General features: G+C 41.4%; 1 protein-coding gene across 1 annotated transcript in view; it reads right to left on the bottom strand.

The window, feature by feature from the left end:
- The window catches only part of PLCE1 (phospholipase C epsilon 1), a 252,787-nt gene that overhangs the window by 69,886 nt on the left and 164,548 nt on the right, over window positions 1-18,353 (bottom strand). Inside the window, exons 4-6 of the mRNA XM_069460026.1 lie at window positions 15,421-15,566; window positions 9,978-10,236; window positions 8,204-8,409 (exon numbers count right to left, since the gene is read on the bottom strand). Of these exons, the coding sequence (XP_069316127.1) occupies window positions 8,204-8,409; window positions 9,978-10,236; window positions 15,421-15,566 (611 nt within the window). The remainder of the gene's footprint in view (window positions 1-8,203; window positions 8,410-9,977; window positions 10,237-15,420; window positions 15,567-18,353) is intronic.

The following is an 18,353-nucleotide window of genomic DNA, read 5'->3' as shown; positions in this document are numbered from 1 at the left end:
TCACCCTCCTCAGTCTAGACTGTAGTCCCCAAACAGGGTCACCATTCCTGCTTTCACACATTCCTGCTTTCAAACCCCTTACCCCACGTAAATGGATATTCTTTTAAAAAAAAGTCTACCAGAAATATCAGATTTTAGGGGTCATAAAATCCTTTTCAGAGCCCTACACCAGAGACAAACCTAAATGTCCAGCAACAATAAAATGTATACACAAATTTTAGGGTATTCATACAATGTAACTCTGTACAGCAATGAAAATAAATAAGCAATAGCTAACTATATGTAACAACACAGACAAATTTTAAGTAAGACATTCAAGAATACATACGGTATGATTATATTTATATAAATATAAATTTCAAAACCAGGCAAAACTAAATTGTACAGCTTAGGAATGCATATTGGTGGAAAAACTACAAAGCAAAGAAGGATGTTCTTATCCTAAAATTTATAATAGTAGTTTTCCCTAGAGGGAAAGGTGGTGACATAATTGAGAAGGGAAACAGCGGTTTATGGGTGTGGCAGTATTTCAGTTCTGGGTGTTAGTTACGTACCCATTCACTTGATAATCATTCAAGTACATTATTTTTTGATAAACTTTTTATTTTAGGATAGCTTTAGATTTATAGAAAAATTACAAAGACAGTATACCCCACACAAAGTTTGTCCTATTATTAACATTTTCCAATAGTCTGGTATATTTGTCATAATTCATTAACAAATACTGATACATTGTTATTAATTAAAGTCCATACTTTATTCAGATTTCCCTAGTTTTTACCTAATGTCCTTTTTCTCTCCCAGACTCCCACGGGGCATACCACATTACATTTGGTTGTCATGTCTCTTTAAGCTACTCTTGACTATGACGGTTTCTCAGACTTTCTTCGTTTTTAATCATCTTGACAGTTTTGAGGAGTACTGGTTAGGTATTTTGTAGAAGGTCCCTCAGTTAGGACTTGTCTGATATTTTTCTCATAATCAGATCGTCGTTATGGGTTTTGGGGAGGAAGACAATAGAATGTGCCGTTCTCATCAGATGACAACGAGGGTACAGACTACCAACGTGGCCTCTCCCTGTTGATCTTGGCCCTGATCACATGGCAGAGGTGGTGTTTGCCATGTCCCACTGCAAAGTGATTCTTTTTTTTTTTTTTTCTTTTAAACTCCTTTCCATACTATACTCTTCAGAAGAAAATCACTATGTCAAGCTCACACTTGAGGAGTGAGGAATAGGCCAGGCATTGTGGCTCACACCTGTAATCCCAGCACTTTGGGAGGCTGAGGCAGGAGGATAGCTTGAGGCCAGGAGTTCAAGACCAGCCTGAGCAATGTGGCAAGATCCTATCTCTACAAAAAATTTAAAAAATTAGCTGGGCATGGTGGGACACACCTATAGTCCCAGCTACATGGGACGCTGATGCAAGAGGATGGCTTGAGCCACGGAGTTCGAGGCTGCAGTGAGCTGTGATTGTGCCACTGCATGCCAGCCTGGGCAACAGAGCAAGACCCCATCTCTAAAAAAAAAAAAAAAAAAAGAAAAGAAAAAAAGGAGTGTGGAATTATGTTGTACTTCCTTGAGGGTGAAAAATTTACATAAGTTATTTGAATTCTTCTGCATGGGATATTTGTTTCTTCTCCCCCATTTGTTTGTTTATTTATCATTTACATATGTCATTTATTTATGTTAGTATGAACTCATGGACACTTATTTAATACCTTGGGTGGGTTATAATTTAATATTACTTCATTTATTTTGTTGCTGTGGCCATTGGGAGTTCTTCCAGTTGGCTCTTGTGTTCCTCTCACTTACTCCCATCATTGCTCATGTTTTCTTTTGAGCACTTCCTTACTTTCTGACACAACAAGAAGCTCCAGGCTCATCTTGTATATTTTCTGCCCAGCCCTTTCTTCAAGGAAACTTGATTCATTTTCTTGAAGAATGGTATTAGAAACCAAGATCTGGGTGCAAATAAATTGTATTTTATGCACTTCTCTTAATAAAAAGTGAAAAAAGAAAAAACTCTGTTGTGTCTAACTTAGCTCCATCCCACTGAAATTGCTCTCAGTAACAACAGAAAACCATCACTTATGTTCTCTTGTACAACTGCTTCATACATACAACATGACGATTAGGAACATGCCCTCCTGAGTCACACTGGGTTTAATCTTAAGCTACACCACCTGTTTGCTGTGTGACCTCATCAAAACACTCAACCTCTCTGAGCCTCACTGTACTTATATGTTAAATGACAAAAAGACAATACTCATCTTTCAGAGTAATGGTAAAGATGAAATAAGATAATAGTTGGAAAGCACTCAGCACAGCATCTGGCTCAGTAAAGTACACTACTATAATTAAATATAGAAAGACTGAGGTTTCATTCCTTCCCACTTCTCCTTTCTCACAGCCTCTTCTCTAGCCTAAATCAGCCCAGCATTCCTCTAGAGGAGCTTTATTCTGGGACCGTTTCTGTTTCTCTAGATCATACTTCTTATTTTTCGAAGAGCAAATAGGATTCAACCAGTGAGCATCAGAACCCACTAAAATACAACATACATTAATTTGGACATAGAACTTCTGATTTTAATTTAGGAAGAGAAATGGAGTTTCCCATATTCCACTTAATTTAAGTTCTGAGCTAAGTCAAGCATCTTCCAGTGACAAACTACAGGCATTATGAAAAACAATGTTTGGAAAGGAAAATCATAAGGCTTTTCTGGAGCCTGTTTCTGCTGCTCAGAGATGATGTAAGCTGGAGAGAGGGGACACTGTCTTTCTTGGCATCAGTTTTTATTTTAGAACGCAAAAGGAACTAATGCCAGATGGTAATAATTCCATTAAAAAGCAATCTTCCAGGGACTAATGCTCAAAATAAAATTGACAATTATTTGTAATCAAATAAGTTCATTTTAAGCAGGAAACTAGTAGCTTTGCGTCTTAGATAATATAGTGAATTCTATACAATTCTGTGCCCGATTCTCTCAGGAGATAATTTCCTGTGGGTTTACAAGAAAGAATAAGGTGGAAGGTTAAAAGTTATTTAGGAACTAAATAATGGTAATCAAAGATCAAAGATGTGGTTTACTGACAAAGAAACTGTCTTGTCAAACTTAGGTCATATGTCTTCAGGACAGGACCAAGGAGTGAAAATAGAAGGAAGGTTTTTACCCTATTCCTGAAGAGCTTCTACAGTATCTTCCAGTTAGAAACCATAAATTGACAGATAAACACATTTCTAATGTTCCCTGATGAAAATCTTATATTAGGTGGTAAAGGGGTATATGTTAACCTGGTTATACATTTTCTTTGTAAAGATCATTACTTCCTGCAAATTTAACATAATTACTTGGACTTGAATCACCAAGTGATAAACAATTCTAAATTTAATTTTTTAAGAGAGAAGCAAATCTACACCTTTTCCAAAGGCCTTGCTACAGCTGTTCTCTGTAATAAAATCTAGTGTTTTTAAAGTTCTCTTCTGGAAAATTTTTGCCTTTAATTAACCCAGCACCTTCCTCGACTACAGGCAGTCTCTAAATTATATCTGAGTAGTATGTGGATTTTGGAGCCAGCCTGCCTGAATTTAAATCCAGGCCCTGCTAGTTGTGAGATCCTCAGTAAAATGGAAATGTTGTGAGGATTAAATTCTTTAATATATGTATTTACGACAGTGTTTGCTTAAACATAGGCACTCAATAAATATTAGGCTCTTAAATGTTGCTAATATCATTATTGTTTGGATTGTGTTTACAAATCAGTATTATAGAACAAAGTCATCTGTACAAATACTGCTTCTCTGTGAAAATGGTGTCTAAGTTTCAAGTTGGGATTTAAGTGATAAATAAGCCTAAAGTGAATGCTATTCAGACAGTGGGAAAATCGCTTTCTTTGTTACAAATCACAGAAGCAGGATGGGTCTCAGGTATTGGCCAAGGAGACAGAAAGGAAGAGAAACAGAGGGTCCCAGGTATCCCCAGCAAAGCAGGGGAGTGAGACGGTGCTCAGGTCTGGGCTGGGTTGAAGCAGTAGCTGTCCGTGAATGATGTTGGAGGTGGGTGTTGGGAAGGCTGGGACTTGTCTGCAGCATCCTCTATGCAGAGTAACTGATTGGCTTCCTGTCTTTTTATTATTTTGGGCATCCACATTGCATGCATGTGTATGTGTAGTTAATCCTGGTAACTATTATTTTTTCCCAGATATTCTACTTTCTTGTGCTTAGCTTTCTTATTTTCTATCCCTGTGGGGTTGGATTATCCTCCAGGCAAGTCTCTAAGGAGGCTGTTGGGGTGGGAGGGCACAGGAAACAACTCTTCTGAATAAAGGAGGGGAGTATGACTCAGGGGTGCTCCTGAAATGGTGACTGAGGTTCAGGGTGCCCACACCTAAGTGCTCGAGCCTCCAGAGCCTCAGCTTGGCAGCTGAAGGGTATGATGGCAGACAGTCACAATAGCCACCATTTATATGGCACTTACGATGTGCTACCCATTTTGCTTTATTGATAGGCATTGTCTCACATAATCCTCACAACAACCCTGTGAATTAGCATTATCATTCCCATTCTACAGATGACAAAACTGAGGTTTAGTAAAGTTAAGTCATCAACCCAGGTGACATATAATAGTAAATGATGGTGTTGGTACCAAGATTCAGACTCAGGTAATGTGATTGCAAGGTCTGAGTTCTTAATCAGCTCAAGCAGCCTCCATTCTAAGTTTTTGTCTGAACTCATCATCTACTTATATCCCATTTCTCCAAATGTACAAATTCTTCTTAAGCTGCAGCGTGCCAAAGAGGGTCAACAGTATTGAAAATGATGATGATAAGAACTTGCAGCTGCTATTAATATATGACCCAACGCCCTTCTCTACATGCCTTAATATTCCTAATTTCTATTTTCCAACAATGGTGCCACATGCTACTCTTATGCCTCCAGCACTTAAACATACACAGGCATGGCTTATTTATTCTTCATGCTGGCAAATTAAGAAAGCCATTATGAATGAGCTTCATAGGCCATATGAAATGTAATTAGAATGTTTTTAGAATTCAAATGTTCTTAATCTACAGGAACTAAACATTAACCCGTTTACAGTCCAAAAAAATTCCTTAACATTGCAGGACAAAAAAAAAAAAAAAAAAAAAAACGCCTGCTCTGTGGCGGAACATACAGCCAGGCTCCTGCCCCAGCTCTGCTATTCATTACTTGGGCAAGTGACTTGAGCTCTCTGGGTACCATTTCTTCATCTATACCAAAGTTAGACAAGGTAGTAGCTTAGAGGTTTGAGAATTATAAGAGCACCCTTCAGGGTGAACCAAGGGACTGTGAGAGTGTCCTTTCCCTCTTTGCTGTAATTTCCGCAGTGTGGGTGGTTGCCACATGAACAGGGACTGGAGGTTACTGTTTGTAGAGTCTTCGTTTAAGCCAGATCAACAAAGCACAGTTCCTCTGGGCTTTGGGATCTGCAAATGCCTTTGCCACACACAACCCTGCACTGGACATTTACCGTGGGCTCTGAATCAGGAGCGGATTCCCAAGTCCTGGCGGACGGTCACAGAAACGATACTTGCTGATCTGGTTTCAGTGAATTCTGGTAAACACCCTGACCTCCTCTATTTTGTGTGTTCAGAGGTTCCTTTCAGATAGCAGTCACTTGAGGTAAGGAAACTATTACCGGTACTTAGGTACAAAGGTTTTGAAGTGATGATTTCAATATGATTCCATAGGTTTTATAAAAGAAATGTTTGCATTTTTATGTTTTTCTCCCTTTTTAAAAGTGCGTACAGCAGGGTCTGGCAAATGGGCAGTAGAAGAGAAATGTTCTTAGGATGTAGGTGACAAAACAATTAGGAAGAGGACAAGGCAATAAGTAGAAAATGGGAAATAAAAATTCCATGAGGGGTGATGGAATGATGCAAGCCATTTATCCCTTGAAGGAACCCCAGGGCAAAGGAAAGGACGGTGAAACAAAAGCCCAGAGTCCAGGTCTGTAAGACTCAATAAAAGTAGCATTCTTGAAGGCATTTTAGAAAGCTTGATATCTTTAACATATTGACCGCCACACTAGAAAAAAATTTTTTTCCTTGAAGCCATGGTGCTTTATGACGAAAATAGCATAAAAACTTCAAAAACAAAATGATCCTTTCTAATTTAATGAAAAATTTGTTATTTTTTATTGTTTTCTGTGCACGAGTTACATGCAACTTGAAAAATAGTTCACGTGGCTTCCAAAGTGAAGAGACGTGTGAGTCATATATGCTTCATGAGGCCCCAGGCTCAAAACTGGGGTAAGTTAAATACAACTCATGTGGCAGTTAATGTGTTAAATAACACCTCCCCCCACAAACACACACACACACAGCCCCAAATGAAAGTTGTTATAAAAAAGAGCTATATGAAATTCATTATTTTACCTATTCAGAGATGATACATCCTTAACAATAGGACTTAAGGAAGGAATTTCAGCCAGGTCTCCATATAAGGAAACGGCATTCTTCTCTCAAACATCCATTTGATTTTTCTTACAAATACTGTGAAACTTGTAATGGATTGTGATTTCCTCTTTCCTTTGGGCACTAAGAATCTCAGAACGAAATTTAGTCACTGTACAGACTGGATAGTATACATTTTTGCTATGTTTTATTTTTTCCTATCCTTCTTTTCCTTTTCCTTAATATTTCTTCAAGTATTCATTTTTATTCTTATAAGCATCTACAGAATCTTTTGTGGGAAGAGGTAGATGTATACACAGATACCAATATAGAGAGATAGGTATAGATTAAGGACCTCAATGGCTATGAGATACTTCCTGTGCCGATGTGCTTATTTGTAGATACAGATTGCCACTAATGTCAAAACTTGCTAGTGAGAAAACTCTCACATGATCTCTGATTTGAGATAAAACGACAACAACAAAAAGATTTGGTAGAAGATGTTTGTGAGACAAATTCAAATTTGAATTTTAGGGCCAAGACGTTCTGGTAAGGGCTGTAACAGTCAATCTTCGAGCACCTGGGTCCTCTATGAGAGAATGAACTAGGAAGTAAGCTTTGGGGGAAGCCCAAAGACTTCGGAGAAATCTGGAATTTATACTTCCTTAAAACATAATAGCGTTAGGAATTCAGATACAAGATGTTCATTTCTGTGTTCACAACTGATTCTAAGGATCTAACACTACAACTTCAAAGAAATTATTTTCTAAAAAACACTGTTGTCCTTCCCAATGTAGGCACACGCACACACAGACGACACACACAAGTCAGGAAAGGGTTTGCAAAACAAACCACACTGTCTTACAAATACACGTACACATGTATAAGGACTGCAAGAAAACTTCAGTGCATGACTCGTGAGTACTGACTGCAAATAAATCCTTTCCCGGAGAAGACATCAAAGCCAGTTGACCTACTATTAATGGTTTTGGGTGGCTCAAAAGGATCCCTCCACCTGGGCCAGGCTCTGCCATTTGATGTGAGGCTTGAGCATGAGTAAAAGGCCTTGAAGAAACATAAGGGCTGCCCCAAACGCACCAATTTCTCTACTTTTCCTTTGGTTGCATGGACACACGTGTGGCTGGACTGCAATGCCTGCTGATAAACAGCGATTGGAACAACTGAAAAATGACAGAGCTGCAGATGCCTCGGACGAGCCGGGCTAACCTGGAAGCACCTCACGGAGCAGTGATTCTAAAAGTGAGATCCTTGAACGCCCTGACTTAGAATCATCCAGAGGCTGGGGCAGCTGATAAAAATATTGATTTGGGGCATCACCTCAGACCTACTAAATATTTAATTTAAAAGTATTTTAACACCTACCCTCATATCCCACCCAGGAATTAATATTAATAAAAACCACTGTTACAGAAACTATGAAATAAAGAAAAGAGCATAGCACTAATCCTGCAATTAAATTTGTTGGGTTTTTAGAAATGGCAGGATAGCCCTAGGTTTTTTTTTTTTTTTAAAAGAGATAAGAATTGGTAAGAAGTTAAATTTTGAACAGTAATTTTCGAACAGAGAAGCAACATGAGAAAGGTAAATTCTAACTCAGAATTAATAAAGTTAGGAGATAAAGGAGCATGGCTTACAGATAAAAGTGGCAGGTTTTTATTACATGCCCATCTGAAACTAAAAAGACTTACCAGTAGGAAAAAGACTTACCAAAAGGAAAAAAGAAGAAATGAGCTAATATGTAAAACTTACTGCCATCGGGTTTTATCCTTCAAGGAATTTTTCCTGGAGCTGCTCCCTTCACTGGGGCTGTCCTCCTCCTCTGTCTCCAGGCTCCGGCTGCAGCTCCTGATGATCTGGAAGATGCTGTTGACGGTGGACTCCTTCTCCGAATTCTTTAAGCCATTTTGTCCCACTCGTTGTAAGAAATTATCTTGTCCACTGTAATCTGCGACAAACTATAGACAAATATATCGAGAATGTGCTATTGCAGCTTAATACGTCTGCATAACCTACTTGGCGAGGGCCATGAAATCATAACAGTAATAAATAATGGCTTTTGTGCCTATTTTATTGAAAAGAAAACAAGAACCTCCAGGAAAAACATTGTTTTTTTTTTTTCATTTCACCACATGAAATATCAAAACTCACCCTTGTTTCCACTGAGACAACTTTAATCCCTCTAGGAATCAACACTCCACTCCAAATTTAAAACACAAAAAGCAATATTATTTCAGGGCTCCCTGAGGAGAAGAGTAGCCATTTTTCGGAGGAAGGGCAGGGTTATTTTATCCTTGTGGTGAGAACTGAGAAAAACCATGACCAAAGTGTACTATTCAATGGGACCAGTTCAAAGGACTAGGGCCCCAGGCAAATGCTGAGTAAAGGTGAAGTTTGGCTTCTTGGTGGTTTTTAAGCTCTTACTGTCTGTACCAGACAGCAGAAGCTTCTCCCACCAGAGGTACGAGCTGGGCCAATGGCTGCAGGCTCCCTCTTCCTAAGGCTTGAGGGAGCTAGGCTGGGCGTGGCCTGAGAGGCTTCCCTTAAGCTTTTGTCCTCCATTTCTTGCCCTTTAATCCCAGCTCATAAACCAGAGAGATGCTGGTGGTGTGGCCTGTGTCTGTCAGGGGCTCTCAGGTCTTCCTGATAACAGGTGATGCCTTTGTTCCTGGGTGACACAGAAGAGGCTGAAGTTTGAGGAGAGTCTTCCGCCTCCCACAGTGAGGGGGTGTCCGTGAGTGAGTGAGTGTGTGTGTGTGTGTGTGAGAGAGAGAGAGAGAGGTTAGTGGTGGATTCTGTCACCACAGTAAGAATGACCCTAGATTTGGGTTTGGGACTTCCAGATAAGGGACTCCTCAAAGTCTCCATAAAGCTCTTTCCATTTTAGTCCCTTCTTTCATTTTTAAACACCTTAGAGGGAGGATTCCTTATCTTTTCCTTCCAGTTTCTCAGTGCCCCTTCTCTCAGTGCATATGCCCTGAGTCAAAGGTCACACCATTCTCTCTGCCCTGGGAGTCAGGAATGGGAAGCAGTGGGCCCGGAGGAACCGAGGCGCCTGTGCACAAGAGCTTGGAGCTTGTCTTTCGGGAAGGCACCAGCTTCCCCAGCATCTTCCCACAAAGGCTGGAAAGAAGGCAGAGTTGACTCCCCCTTCTTTTTTCCACCGATGTGGAAAAGTTAACGCTCCCAACTTTCTTTTTCCTCTGCATCCAGACATTCCCACCCAATACCACAAACCTGTCGATATTTTGAAAACAATCAGGAAACAGCCTCCTTTTCCACTTGTACTTACACACTAAACCTAATACATTAAGCCTAACTCAACAGGATTAAGCCCTAAACAATGCCAGTTGGCATTCTTTTCTCCAGAACATTCAAGGACTTCTTTGCTACCCAGAAACAACATAACAATGATTAGCCCTGGGTTCCATAAGTGATCTCTTCTTGCTTGAGTGAGCACTGACAGGGCCTGAGGAGACAGGTGGCTACCATGACGTCAGATCACGATGGTTCTGGAAGGCCTCACCTCTAAAGTCTCTTCCTGGGAATTGTACCGTGGACACAGCTTCATGAGGCCAGAGGCTCCATCGAGGACCTCACAGAGCTCCTTCAGAAACACCCCGCAGAACGGAACCACCTTGCAGCCGGGGATGTGCAGGGCCCGAGTGACCACCTTCCGGTACTCGCAGGAAGACTCGTGCTGAGCCATGGCGTCCTTCAGGCTCCTCATGGTCTCGATGTCAGACTGGTCCATAAACTGCCACATTTTTAAAACTTTTCTTGACCTATTGCAAGTAAATGACATTTTTTTAGACTGAAGGAGAAATAATATAGTTTACAGTAAATAGCCTAAATTCCATACAGATTCATACTTTTTACATTCTAAGTCTTCTTTACTTGTTAATATTTATTTAGTGTCCCTAGCTCCACCTACTTCCCAACATAATATGAATATTACTTTTGTAGACTGAAACACCAAGTTAACTAGGACAGATAACAGATAAAAACGGGCATATGGGATGAGTCAATTGGGGAAGCTGGGCACTGAAGGCAGGTTGGAGCTTTTCTGGCAGCTGCGGCCAGGAGAGAAACAGAGTGGCTAATACGCTTGTACAGGTATTTACGGAGGACTGCGTGCGGAAACCTGGCCCATCCACTCCTCTTGATCTTTTAAATATTATCCTTGGATTAAGTCAGTCCCTCAGTGATATACATGAAGCCTGTTGTTTCGGCCTTTTTGTAGAATTGCTTTTTACTGAATCAAGCTTTGACATTAAGCCACCAGCCCCTTTTGGGGGCCTTGGTTTTAAAGTATTATTTGCATAACAGGATGTTAAATGGGATGTTTCCTACTCTGAAACTGCTGCCAAGGATAATAGGTGACATTGTACCCCAGCTCTAAAGAGAGGTGTCAGGTTTTCACCAGGGGGTGCCCCCGAACTGTGGGTTCTGCCCACAATAGTCTCCCACTCTCTTTGGGCCCAGGCAGAGGAATGGATCTGAGCAGAATGGTCAGGGATATTTCTTTGGAGAGAGTTGTGGGAGGGCTACATGTGAGAAGGAGGAAAATCACACCAAGTGCAGGGAATGTTAAGTGAGCTCCATGGAGACGTTGACCTGTGTCCTGGGCAGTCTGTGGATCCCCCCCGGCTGGTGTGTGACTCTCGCCTAAAAATGAGAGGCTGGCTGGAGCTGCCCGATGGCAAAGGGAGAGAGAAGTCCGGCGGATGTGTCCTGTGCTTACAGAGCTGGGAGGACAAGGTGCTCAGTGTTTCCTGCGAGGCAGGAGCGGACACTGGGGAAAGAGGTCCAACCTGAGCTATCTTGGAGGGTCCACCTGCCAAACAAGGGGACCCTAGCAGAAAGAGCCTGTGAGGGCAGGACCTCCAGGACTAGTCCCTGGGCAGTGAGGCCTGAGTGGTAAGCTAGCAGGTGCCCTGCATTTTGCCAGGAAATGGTGTGTGGGTGGGTGAGGGGGATGGGGAAATTAGAGGGAGTAACACGGAAGAAAACTTAAGAGCACCCCACGTGGATCTCTGTGCGTGCACCAAGGCCGAATCACAGCTACCCCAGTCAGGGAAGCCCTGTGCTCTCTGACCCCCTTCTCTTCCCCTCTCCTCCCCATCTACTTTTTCTGCAGAGACTCTGTGTCAGAGAGAAGAGGGAGAAAAGAGATAAACTCTATCTTCCCACCCTACTGCAAGTTTCAGAGAGTGTTGGGGTATGAAATTTGGGGAAGGGAAGAAGCTATAAATTGAGTGAGAGATTAAAATTTTGATTTAGATCAGACTGGATTAAAAACTCATGGTGTAATATACAAGATATCCAGGCCAGGCGTGGCGGCTCATGCTTATAATCCTAGCACTCTGGGAGGGTGAGGCAAGAGGATTGCTTCAGCTCAGGAGTTCGAGACCAGCCTGAGCAAGAGGAAGACCCCATCTCTACAAAAAATAGAAAAATTAGCCAGGTGTGGTGGCGCGCACCTGTAGTCCCAGCTACTCAGGGAGGCTGAGGCAGGAGGATCGCTTGAGCCCAGGAGTTTGAGGTTGCAGTGAGCTATGATGATGCCACTGCACTCTAGCCAGGGTGACAGAGCAAGACTCTATCTCAAAATAAAAAAAATAAAAATAAAAATAAAAAAGACATACAGAGACATTAAGAAGTACAGCATGACAAACAACCATGTGCCAACCTCTCAGTTAAAAAAAAAAACCAACAATATGGTTGAGGCCCCAGTGGATTCCTCCATGAGCATATTTCCTATTTTTCCCTCACCCAAAGGGACTCTTCCCCTTACAATTCTGTGTACTTTTCCAACACACCCCCTACCTTGCTAAGAAAGTTATAGAATTACTTGTGTATTTTAAAATTTTATATAAATAGTATCACACAGTAGATACTCTTACATGACTTGCTTATTTTTCACACAGCCTTATGTTTCTAAGATTTATTCATGTGCATGATTATAGCAGAATGAGACTTCTTGTTAACCACAAAGGTGGCTGAAAAAGTTACAGGATCTCCCAAGGTACAATCCAGGGTCAGGGGAGGGAATGCCAGTTAGATGGGTTTGAAAGGCAGTGAAATCAGAAAAATAAAATCATTTTCTGATTTCACCCCACTAAGTCCAGCTTATCCTACAACTGGATTCTTCTAAGGCAGTGAGAATCCTTTTGTGGGGAATGAAGCAGAGGTATAAATAAATGAAGCAAATGAATGAATGAGACATGGTTCTTATTATTTAATCATCTCTCTTTGTGTGAGTAATGGAGTAGCCATGGTTTGCTTAGGGGCAAAGCACAAACCTCAGCAAAGATCAATTATTTTTTGTTAAATTGAAAATTGATGGTATTTTAAAAACTTTTATTTCTTTTTCTGATTACAAAGGTACTAGATACACATTATAGAAAATCTAGAAAATACCAAAAATATAGAAAAATCACCCACTCACAATTCTACCAGAATACACAGACAACATTAGGTATATTTCCTTCCATTATTTATTCTTTTCCTATCTGTCTGGGTATATAAATATTGCTGAGGTTATTATGTAAAGATAGCTTGTTCCCAGACAGTTTTACTTATCATATGTTACCAGTGATATAAGATTTTTTTCATAAAACATTATTTTTGATGGCTAAGTTACATTCCATTATCTAGATGCATCATCTTATTCCCTTGAACTATTTTCCTACTGCTGTTCATTTGGATTATTTTAAATTGATTCCATGACTGAGTAGACATCATGCAAATCTTTGTACTTCTCATTGTTTCCTTTAAAGACCTGGGAATTTAGTTAGAGGAGGCAAAATGTACAATGTCTATGGAAAACTAAAGTCATTTAACAGCAAGGATGTTTGCTCCCTCTTCCCATCCAATTGCTTAAAAAAGATAAAACATAACTCTGCCTCTACAATCATTCCATGATAAGAACATCTGGCAACTTAACTCCTGTATACATTGTTCTAACAAAAGAACTATTATACCTGGCACTTTTGCCCATCTGTCTGTAAAGATCAGTTTAGTTTTAAGCCAAATATAGCAGCATCAAACTAGGTGGCAGTGGGTCTGGAGTGTAAGGCAAAATGCACAGGGATCAGTGTTGAGGTCTAGCCTGGTTTGAGGTTATTCCTCTTTGAAGAAAATCACCTGGCTCTATGGCCTTCTTGGATTTTTAATTCAAACTAAGTTGGATCAGAAAGTCACATTCACCCTAGGCCTCCAGGGTCATTCTGAGGCCATCCTTGTATCAAGATGATCTAGTACATGGTATGTGGCAGCCAGCCTCCAAGACGTCCTCTAGTGATCTAATGCCATATGGCAGAAGTGACAGTGTGTGATTTCTGAGGCTTGCGCATAAGAGGCATTGCAGCTTCTGCCTAGTTCTTTTGGATTGTTCACTTTGGAAGGAGCCGGCCACCATGATGTGAGGACAGTCATGTCCATGGGGACAGAAAGTGAGGTCCTCAGCCAACAGCTAGCACCAACTTGCCATGCAAACACAGAATGAAAAGCATTATTAAGATGGAATTACTTATAATATGATCATTCTTTTCTTAAAAGAAATATAACACAGGTTCTTTGCAGAAAATTTATCAATAAAAGAATCAAAATCATCTGGATTTGGCCTCCTGTTCTCCAAGTATTTTTTCTATTTTGTGCTTCTGTTGAGCCGTGCCTGGTGCATTTGCATGACTATTGCAAATGTCAATGATATGATCATTTGAGTTTATTCTCAGGAAGGTTCAAAACACACAAAACATTCTAACTCTGGGAATTTTCATCTCCTTCCCCAACCCAGAATCCGTATGTAGGGACCTGGAGAATCAAAGAAAAATCTTGATAATGCTATAAAGTAAAATTCACTTACAGTGCACACCCTCACCGGGATGGTGAATCTCAGGAAACAGTCACAACAACAATAGCTTCTCTTTATGAAGCCTTACTACATGCCAGACACATACACTGAACACTTTATATTATTTCACTGAATCCTACATAAGGAGGTAAGTGCTTTTTAGTATCATCCCCATTTTATAGACAAAGAAACTGAGGCTCAATGAGGTCAAATAACTTGCCCAGATCACATAGCTATTCCGTGGGGGAGCCAGGATTTGATTCCCTGCTTTCTGGCGTGACAACTCACACCACGCTGCCTCTTGCAGGAGTGAGAGCAGTTACTTTGTGCCAGGGCACTGAGGCTGAAAGGATAAGGTGGGAGACTGGACTGACAGGTGGTGATTTTGTTATTCGCCTGATGGAGAAGGCATAAGAGCAGGACACCCTAGCGGTCAAGATCACGGGCTCTGAAATCAAGGCTGCCTGCATTCCCAGCCAAGCCAGGTGACCTTGGGGGAATGACTTAACTCCTCTTAACTTCAGCTTCTTCTTTTGTATAATGTCAGAATAATAACAGTATCTACCTCAAAAAAACTGTTGTGAGAATTAAAAGCTATAACGCAGGGAACGTGCTTAGTCCAATGCTTGAAATATAGCAAGTGTTGGATAATGATGAGCTACTATTATTGGATGTCTGTGGTCAGTGTTAGCCACTGTTAGTTCTCAGGGCAGTCGGTGGTCAAGAGCTGATGGTGCTGGAGCAATTTCATAAGGCAGAGCTGGGAAGGGACAGACAACAGTGGGGTTTATGGGGCAGGAAAGGGAATAGAGGGGCCGGTTATGGGGCTGATGGGGTTATGCAACCAGGTAACTTTACTCAGTGTGGCCAAGAGCATGGGACAGAGCAGACACAGCAAAGTAGGATCATGAGTGGCCTACAGGGGCTGAATTCTGCAATGTCTTTGAGGGATGGGGCTTGTGGCACTGGAAGAGGGTAATATATTTCCCACAATAATTACTACCAATTGCCTGGCTTGGGCAAAAGTGGCTGCCTGGGCAAATTCATTCAGTGCCATCCAGCTGGTAAGAGGACGCTGTGCCAACGTAACTGTATTCCCCACTGACCATACCTGAGGCCGGCCAAGAACTCCATGACAGTGTTGTAGTTGCCCATGTTCCAGCAGCATTTGGCCACATGCACCAAGTGTGAGAAGACTTCCCGCTTCTCCTCCATGGAGCCGGCCGTGAGGATGAGCCACGTCACCCAGGAGCTCACCTGGAAAACTCAGAGAGAGGCATTCACTGAGACTGTGTCCTGGAAGCTTGGTAACGATTTTTTCCACCAGAAAACTTTTTTTTTTTTTACATCAATTTGGTATTGGGAAATGAAGGACCGAGCTGAAAGACCTGAAGTGAAACCCTAGCTCCATCATTGCTTTGAAAAGGGATTCTGGGGAAGTCACTTAATCTCTTTGTATCTCTTCATGTTTAAAATAAGGAGGCTGAAAAGAGTAATTCACAAAATCCCTCTTGATCTAAACAAGTCTGTAAGACTATACGAAAATAAAGCCTCAGGATAATTTTGATTGAAATATATTTGACCAATGGACATCAAAATTAGATGAAATCAATGCACTTAGTCCATAAATTAATTTATCAAGTAGTAAAATATACAATATCAAGTAAAAAAAATAAAATAATGTTGAGTAAGCTTTTATAAAATATTATCTACTATGCTCCTCAAATGACAATATGAGAAGAACAAGTACTTATAGAGCACTAATTATCCACCAGGAATCATTCTAAGCACTTTATCTATCTTACTTCATTTATCTCTCACAGTGGTCCTAAGAGTCAGGGACTGTTGTCATCCTCAGAGACTTGCCTAAAGTCCTCAACCAATAGGTGCCAAAGCCTGGATTTGAGCTTAGGGTGTCAGCTCCAGAGGTTTCACTATTAACCACTCGCTAAATGCCTAATGAGTATACATGAACTCTAATGCTCTGCAGCTCTGGGCATAAAGTTATTCTAATGTGGTTTGTTTTTTTCCACTACATAGACTGGAGTATAATATTTAATAATAATCCACATCTGTACCCAGCCCCTTATGATATGCAGCCTCTAAATCCGTAAGATGCCTCATCCCTAAGACAGTTTTGCTGCTGCCTTTATGTTGGGGCTTGGACACTGGTGTTCATTTAAGCTACTTTCTCCATCTTGGCTGATATCTGGATCAGTAAGCTCAGTTGTTAACAGACCAAGGTCTCGGTCTTGACCCCACATGGCCCTATTAGCTACACGTGGTTCAGCAACAGTGCTGAGACCTGGGCAGCAACTCTTTTTCCTGGCCTGAGTGAGTATGAGGCCTGAACAGAGAATTCATGGTGACCCACAACAAGTGCAGGCAATGAGTTCAAGGTCGGCGTCATGCTGCCCATGAGTCAACAAAATGGTAAGAATCAATGGCATTTAGTGCTGGCAGCAACCACAGAGGGCAGTCCAACCCCATTTTTCCAGATCAAGAATCTATGGCTCATAAGAGAAGTGGCTTTCTGAGGTCACAGTTCTTGTTGGTGTCAAAACTAGGACTCCCAGTGACGTGCTCTCTCATCTAATGAAAAGGACAGTTTCTTTAAACTTGGCTCTGGGTGGGTTCTCCCAAGTACTCAATTTGGGGCTGCACATTTGAAGACAGAGCTGGAATAAAAGGAGTAGATACTAAGAAGAGAACCAAAACATGACTGAAGAAATGAAAAATACAGAATGAAAAGGACTGTTTTTCAACGAAAGGTTGCTCATACCTCATTCCTATCCCTACACAGAAACAAATAGGGAAATAGTAGCAACAGGGAGTTTTAGTGATAAAACAGGATTCATACTCTCGTCCCAGCCAGGAACACTGGAGTAACCTGCCTCTTCCCTTCCGCAATAGGCTGACGTAAAACGTGATGGGCCACCTGCCACCCCTGAGCCCAGCAGGCTTCCAGCATGCGCCTCTGCTCTCCACCTGCTCTGGACTTTGCTGGGCCCTCAGGTGTCATCAGGAGAACAGATCGGGAATCAGATCGTGGGACAAGCCCTGGCCCAGGTCATCTCAGGAACTCTCTGGGATTCCCAGACAGACCCTCTCCTGTGGCTATGAAAAATGCCTTACTGTCTGTTTTGTCCTGTTCCTGGTGACATTTCTGAAACCCTGGCTCACGAGAAATTGTTTTGCCAATAGAGACTGAATGTTGCTGGTACTTCCATCCAAATTCTTCCTTTAGTCTGATTGGCTTTGGATGAGCCCTGTCCTACGGTCGGAAGTCATCAGCAAACACTTAGAATCATAACCCTGTTGACTGTTTGAGTTGGAAATTCAAGTCCTTTTTCTCACAAATAACAAGGAGATCCTGAAAAATTAAAACAGTTTCTCAAAGTCACCCAACTCATTAGTTGTCCAGGCCTCTGGCTACATTCTTTCCAGGGCTTTGGCTCCTTTCCTGTTGACGGCAAATCGGAGTCTCTGGAAAGTCACTGTTCTTTCAGGACCAGGCAGTGACTTCCTAGTCCAATGACTGGAAAGGGTTAACTCACCTGCCCCTGCACAGGCCTGCTGCTCAGAGCAGGCAGAGACCACCACTTGGTTCGTGCATCCAGATTTATTTCCTATCAGTCACATCATTTTCCATACACTTTCCCACAATGCTAGGAAAAAAATAGCGATACCATATTTCACATGGAAACCTAATTTAATCCAACTGTTCCATCGCCCAGTGTAAGTCCCCAGGGCCCCTGGCTGCTGAGATTATGTAAGCACTGTTACCATAAACACACACCCGCCCCCCAACATCTGCTTACGAACTTCAGGGACAATGCTTATTAGGCACTAATGTATTCATAGTTGTATAGTCATTAAATAGTGAAAGTGTCATTGCTAATTATAAAACAATAAATGACACAAAGAGGGAATGAAAATTCAGTGACGAATGTCAAAATTGTTGACCAAAGCATAAAAGGTGGTCGTATTTACTAAGTGGAAAATGGAATGCGTTGCTAGTCAAGAAGGAATTTAGGAACACTG

Source organism: Eulemur rufifrons, chromosome 28, assembly GCF_041146395.1.
Source record: "Eulemur rufifrons isolate Redbay chromosome 28, OSU_ERuf_1, whole genome shotgun sequence".
NCBI lineage: Eukaryota > Metazoa > Chordata > Mammalia > Primates > Lemuridae > Eulemur > Eulemur rufifrons.
The sequence above is the reverse complement of the archived record's forward strand: the minus strand, read 5'-3'. Positions and strand labels throughout refer to the sequence as shown.